General features: G+C 47.2%; 1 protein-coding gene across 2 annotated transcripts; it reads right to left on the bottom strand.

Annotated features, from left to right (window-relative positions):
• Positions 1-4281: 4281 nt before the first annotated feature.
• LOC109750753 (protein REVEILLE 6-like) lies at positions 4282-5439 on the bottom strand. Of its 2 annotated transcripts, XM_020309706.4 has the most exons (3): positions 5176-5439; positions 4599-5064; positions 4282-4496 (listed from the first exon to the last, which is right to left on the bottom strand). In XM_020309706.4, exons 1-3 carry the CDS (start codon positions 5328-5330, stop codon positions 4452-4454), a joined length of 666 nt encoding a protein of 221 aa, XP_020165295.1. In that variant the 5' UTR covers positions 5331-5439; the 3' UTR covers positions 4282-4451. The 2 variants fall into 2 exon arrangements, with proteins under 2 accessions (XP_020165295.1, XP_040255812.1); XM_040399878.3 differs by lacking the exon at positions 4282-4496 and having other exon boundaries at positions 4505-5064.
• Between the last annotated feature and the right edge of the window lie 997 nt (positions 5440-6436).

Raw genomic sequence — 6436 nt, 5'->3', positions numbered from 1 at the left:
CCAAGTTCCCGGGTCGATGGGGGTCGAGGTACGGGAACGAGGGTCGAGGATCGCTCAGTGACCAAAGTAGGGAACGGTAGGGCTATACATCTCTAGAACGACCGATCGACAAGAGGAACGCGATCCAAATAATTTGGGAACGATGACGGGAACGATGCAATGGGTTGAGGAGCGATACACATGTCTAAGCTTGTGACAGCGATCACGTATGTAATACAACCTTTTTATTTGGACGGTAATATAGGCTTTATTATTTGCCGTGTATTAGTGCTTGATTGATGCTGGCCCAGAAATTAAGGAGATCTACCTAGCCCACAACACAAAGACCACGCCGCCGCATTCGTGTGTGCTCGACGAAAATAACCGATGCGGCGGCTGGATGGCGCGGCCCAGCCACCATGTACTCGCCCCGCAAGGTGCAGATTGTGGAGGCCGCCGTGGGGTGGCGCCACCGCACAACAGGATTCCGGCGATCCATGCGCGCACGTGATGCATCCTGAGAAGGCCGTCCGAGTTCTCGATTTCTTCCTCGACGGCGGAGGCCGGACGCCGCAGAAGTCCGGTAAGCCTTCAAACTCTCTGCGAATCAAGACTGTCGCTCCCTAGTGTTTTGGTTCACGTTCCCACGACCGAATCGTGTCGTCCCACACCTCGATCCCGACCCTCGATCCGGGTCGACGATCCCGGGTCGAGGGACGCGGCACCGTTCCGCGTTCCCGGCAACTATGGACAAGACACGTATTTGTATTGATACCTTAAGAGTAAAACGATGGGGTTTATTCACATTGATTGGGTTTACTTTGTGTACATCATGTCATCTTGCTTAAGGCGTTACTCCGTTTTTCATGAACTTAATAGCATAGATGCATGCTGGATGGCGGTCGATGGAGTAATAGTAGTAGATGCAGGCAGGAGTCGGTCTATTTGTCTCGGACATGATGCCTATATACATGATCATTGCCTTGGATATCGTCATAACTATGCGCTTTTCTATCAATTGCCCAACAGTAATTTTTTCACCCACCGTATGCTATGTGTTCGAGAGAGAAGCCTCTAGTGAAAACTATGGCCCCCGAGTCTACCTTAATCATATTATAAAACAAAAATACCTTCGCTGCAATTTTATTTATTTTATTTTGTTTCGCAATTTATCCATCTACCTATACAAGATTTGATCCTTGCAAGTAACGAGTTCAAGGGGATTGCAACCCTTGCCTGCGTTGGGTGCAAGTATTTGCTTTTGTGTGAGCAGGTGTTGTTCATGAGGCTTTGCATGGTTCTCCTATTGGCTCGATAAACCTTGGTTCTTACTGAGGGAAATACTTATCTCTACTGTATTACATCTCCCCTCCTCTTTGGGTAAAATCCCAACATAGCTCAAAAGTAGCAGGCGTGCCCTGGGTGGGTAGGACACGCCCTGATGTTTTTAGTTTATCGAGTTGTAAGTAAATAGAAGTATGATGATCATCATTATTAGAGCATTGCCCCAGTGAGGAAAAGAATGATGGAGACTAATGAGTCCTCGAAAAGGTGGGGATGAGGTCCATTAGACTGTTCTAAAAAAGAAAAAAGAAAAAAGAGGCAAAAAATGAGCCCATAAAAAAGAAAAAATGACAGAAAAAAAAGAGAAGGGGCATGCTACTATCCTTTTGTCACACTTGTGCTTCAAAGTAGTACCATGTTCTTCGTATGGAGAGTCTTCATGAGTTGTCACTTTCATTTACTAGTGGGAATTTTACATTATAGAACTTGGTTTGTATATTCTGATGACGAGCTACCTCAAATGCTTGAGGTCTTCATGAGCAAGCAAGTTGGATGCACACCCACTTAGTTTCACAGGGAGCTTTCATACACTTATAGCTTCGATGCATCTGTTGCATGGCAATTGCTACTCCTCGCATCAATATCGATTGTAAGGCCTCTCCATTGCCTCACGATCCACCGAGTTGATGCGAGACTTTCTCCAACTTTTGTCTTCTCATAAATCCCCATCATCATTCTCGTTTCCACCCGAAGTGGTAAGTCCATGGCCCACACTTATGTATTGAGTGTAGTTGAAAATGACGAAGTGCCTGAAAAGGTATGATACAATTGCTTGGTTTAACACCGGGGTGCTAGGAAAGACTAAGCATGCAAAGCTATATGATTTTGTAGGGATAGCGTTCTTTAGCATTCTTTATTTTGAAGGGCACGATTGTTTGTTGGTATATCTGAGTATTAATGTCTTTATATCAAATGTTAGACTATTGCCGTGAATCAATCGTATCCTAATATTCACGCCATGATTAGATTATTTGATCAAAGTTATGCTTGGTAGCATTCCACATCAAAAATTATTTTTGTTTATCATTTACCTACTAGAGGACGAGCATGAATTAAGTCTGGGGATGCTGATACGTCTCTGTCGTATCTATATTTTTTTATTGTTTCTTGACATTATTTTACAACTTTCACATACTTTTGGCAACAAATTTATATTATTTTTGAGACTAACATATTGATCCAGTGTCTAGTGTCAGTTCCTATTTTTTGCATGTTTTTTGTTTCATAGAAAATTCATATCAAACGAAGTCCATACACGATAAAATTTTATGGAGATTTTTTTGGAATATATGTCTTTTTTGGACATCTGAGAATTTTTTTGTGAACAGTTGTCTGAAACTCCTAAAACTCCTTCCTGTCACTGTCTCTATCATGTTGTAAGTTCTTGTATCCAAGTGAAGAGAATCCATTTATAAATCAGCCATGATGTCTGAGACTTGCACCATCCAATCAGTAAGGGTTTACACAAGCAGGGAGATTTTTCACCCATTGATTAGTAGAACAAGAATAAACACACTGAAGCGATGAATTTTTACCACAGCCAAAGCTGCAACCCGAGCTTTGTGGGTTGGTCCTACATCCGCCAACACAGCCGCCTGCGTCGCACCGCCCTGGTGCTCGAGAAGGGAGGGTGGGTGGGATTTTAGACTGGAGAAATGTTCTCCAACAATCATAACCCGACCACTTCTAACACCTGAACTGTCTAATGCCACCAGCACCTCCCGAACTGCACCGCCGCCGGATATCTAGACGAAGGAGGAATTTTACCAGGGAAAACCCCAACCTTGCTCGCCTCCAGATCTCGTGCGCCTCCAAGAACCGATCGCTCTAGATACCACTTTATTAAGCCCGAACTACTGCCTAAGGTTTAAGCACTTCTCCAATCACACAAGAGCAAATTCGAGGGAAGAACTTGGGGGATTTGTATTAGGTTTTGTGCCGCGAAGGCGGGCTATACAGAGCCAGCCAGAACACGACGGCCTAGGGTTCAACCCTATTACAGATTAGCTGCCTTCTCGTGGCTGATCTCTTTCTTATAAGCCATTACAACTTACCGGAGGTAAAAAAAGAAAGAAGAAAATGAATAGTTCCCTTACCGGAAAGTAAATAGTGACATGATGAAGACGTCGGACACAAGCTCCTCCTGGCGCGAAGCGGTAAGTGAGTGTCCTGGCCATCGGATGAAGATCTTGCAGATGCATTTGAATTCTCTTGAACCAATATGGGGCTGGTGCTTAACTCGCGAAGTGTTTGAAGTGTCGAATTCTTCAGTTAGGGCCCTGACATTCTCCTTCCCGCCACCAGCCGCCGGAGCAGCAAGCAGAGGGGAGGTGAATCACGGACTCACCGATGAAGTCTGGGGGGAAGGTTTGCCCTAGCCGCCTAGGATTAGGGACGAAAAAGGAGACGAAACAGTTGCATAATGTTTGAGTTGGAAGAGAAAGAAAAATTGGTGTTGCTTAGTGAAGAGACGATCTCTTGATATGAAAAATGGCATTTTTAAGGCTCATCTAGATGTGCTCTAGTTATTGCACATCTAAGTGACTCAATCAATTTAAAAATAAAAAAAGACAAAAAAAATGCTTGCACGAATCTTAGCACAAAATCAATGACATAGGATTTAGATGTGCAATACTTAGAGCACATCTAGATGTGCTTTAGCAAAACTGCATTTTTAACCATTGTGCGAGATTTCTTTTCCATTTTTTGTGAAAAGAGATTTATTTTCCTTAGCACATGTTTCTTAATTTAATTTTGATCATTCGCAAAAAAAGTTCAATTGAATGATTGTCAGGATGATGCAGATAATGCAAGAGATAATCTATCGTATAACATGTTTTTGTATCTTCTCTGCATGGTACTCCTATGAAATAGAGTGAAGTCTTATTTAAACCCTATGAATAAGAAAACATATCGTATCAAACACTGTACATAGCCTAAGTGAGCGGATAAGGCTAATTCAAACGAACTCTTTTTTCACATGAACATGTTTCTCTTTCTACACATCAATTAGTTTTCTGCATAAAATTAACTAACTTCATGAAACTAAAACCGTCCGTCCATCCATGTGACCGAACGTGCTCCGGATTCTCTGACGATAAGAAAGAAACCATGCCGTTCGCAGAGTCCTAGGCACACAGGTTCGCTTCCAGATTCCTTAGCAGCACCAAGATCTGCTCAAATTAGGCACGAGAAAGGATAAGTTAGAGGAGATGGGACACATTGGGCCAGCGAGGTGATGATAGAATATGGCAATGTGCATGTGAAGTGCTCACCGTGTCCACGACGACGGGGTCGACGCCCTGCAGCTGAAGCCTCTGGAGTTGCGCATCGACCGGGACAGCTGCGTCGGCGGCGAAGACGTCGCCGACGAACCGGTAGACCAGAGCGAAGCGCGGGTCGTGGGGAGACAGTGGGAGCTGAACGGTTTCGTCCTGCAGGTGCAGGGCCAGGGCATCGGCGGACGGACACTCTCCGGCGCCCGGCGCATCGAGGTCCGGCCAGCGGGATCCAGGCGCGGCGCATGCCCAGTCCATGCTCGGCGCCAGCATGTCGGCGTCAGGGTGGGCCGGCGGCTGCTGGCGGAGGGCCGCGGCGCGGCGAGGGTGAAGCGGCGGCGGCAGGCACGACCCGAGGCCGAGCTTCTGGGCCTTGAGAAAGTGCTTCTGCGCGTGGCTGCGGATCTGCACGCTCGTCTTGGTCGCCACCAAGGCCTCGATGCTCTTCCAGTCACGGCCGAATCTGCAGTCCCGCCAAGAGGAAAACAAAATGGAAAGCTTCTCGTCAGTTCAGAGCTCCAAGTACGGGCAGAGAGGAAAGAGCAGCTGATCGAGGGAGAGAACGGCGACTCACATGTGCAGGGCGTGGACGAACCGTTGGTGCTCCTCGTCGGTCCACCTCTCCCGCGGCCTCGTGATCGTGTACGGCTTCCGGAGCTTCTTGTTCCTCCCCGACGCCGACGACCGTGCAGCAGCAGGCATCCTGGCGCCCCTCACCATTGTTGCCATCGTCTTCTTCTTTCTATCTCTCTTTCAGGAGGGGCGCTGAGAATCTCTCTTTTCACTAGCAGAAGCCGCAGTGAGGGGTATCTCGAGAGCCGAGGCCTTGGACTGCAGTGAAGTGTGATGAACCGAGGTGGCCAGGAGCGCTCGCGTATATGTACTGGTCCGTCGAGCACCGGACAGGCGAGAACCCAAGCCGTGTGAGGCGTGGGGCACGTGCATGCGTCATGTCTTTCGACCAGGCCACAGCAAGAACACACGTGCCCAATGTGGCACGTCGGGGATTAGCCGCACGTGTCCGAAAGAAGGACACGGCCTAGATGGTTCCAGCTCGCCTTCCCTTCCGGTATGCCTGTCTCGCAGCTCGGCAGCCGTGGTTACGCCGACCGAGGGCGCCTAACTAGGCCGAACATGAGCACACAGCAGCTCGTTGCCTCGAAGCAACCCAGCAGGCGGAACCCAACAGAGCAGATGCATCACAAAAATAGCCGCACGACCGCGGGTACCACACACGTCAACTCAAGAGTCAAGACTGCTGCTTCGTTGTTCAAACAGAAAAAAAGACTGCTGCTTCGCTAACCAGCATCGACAAAGGAGCTGCCCCACATTTGCAATTGCAACATCCATGTTCAGCTCGCGTTGCAAACACCTCCTTGCCGAGGCAGGGACGTCTATCTTGTCGTTGCGAGTCATCTGGATCTCCACTTTTCTACTCCCTCCATTCCACAATGTAATGCGTGCGTGCTTTTGAGATTTAGGTTTGACCAAAAATTTAACCAATGAAACGCAAAGTATGTATCATAAAAATGATACCATTGAATTCGTATTGTTTTTTCTTTTTCTTTTTTTTAGATCCAAGGAGTAAGTTACTCCCTGGTTTGATTACAGTCAAACTGCATCAGGCGGACAAGGTTGCCCGGAACTCTAGCTATCAAAACTTGACTCCCAGAAGTTCTGGACAACGCTGCAAACTCGTGCGCAAGACAGTAGCTCTTCCGGATGATAACTCTGATTTTATGGTTCCGGAAGAGTCGCAGGGTGTGACTAATATCCGCCACCAATGGATAACAAACTGAATGGTTCATCCTGGTGTTTTTCAGAAACTATCCCAC

Source organism: Aegilops tauschii, chromosome 1 (genome assembly GCF_002575655.3).
Source record: "Aegilops tauschii subsp. strangulata cultivar AL8/78 chromosome 1, Aet v6.0, whole genome shotgun sequence".
Taxonomy (NCBI): domain Eukaryota; kingdom Viridiplantae; phylum Streptophyta; class Magnoliopsida; order Poales; family Poaceae; genus Aegilops; species Aegilops tauschii.
The sequence above is the reverse complement of the archived record's forward strand: the minus strand, read 5'-3'. Positions and strand labels throughout refer to the sequence as shown.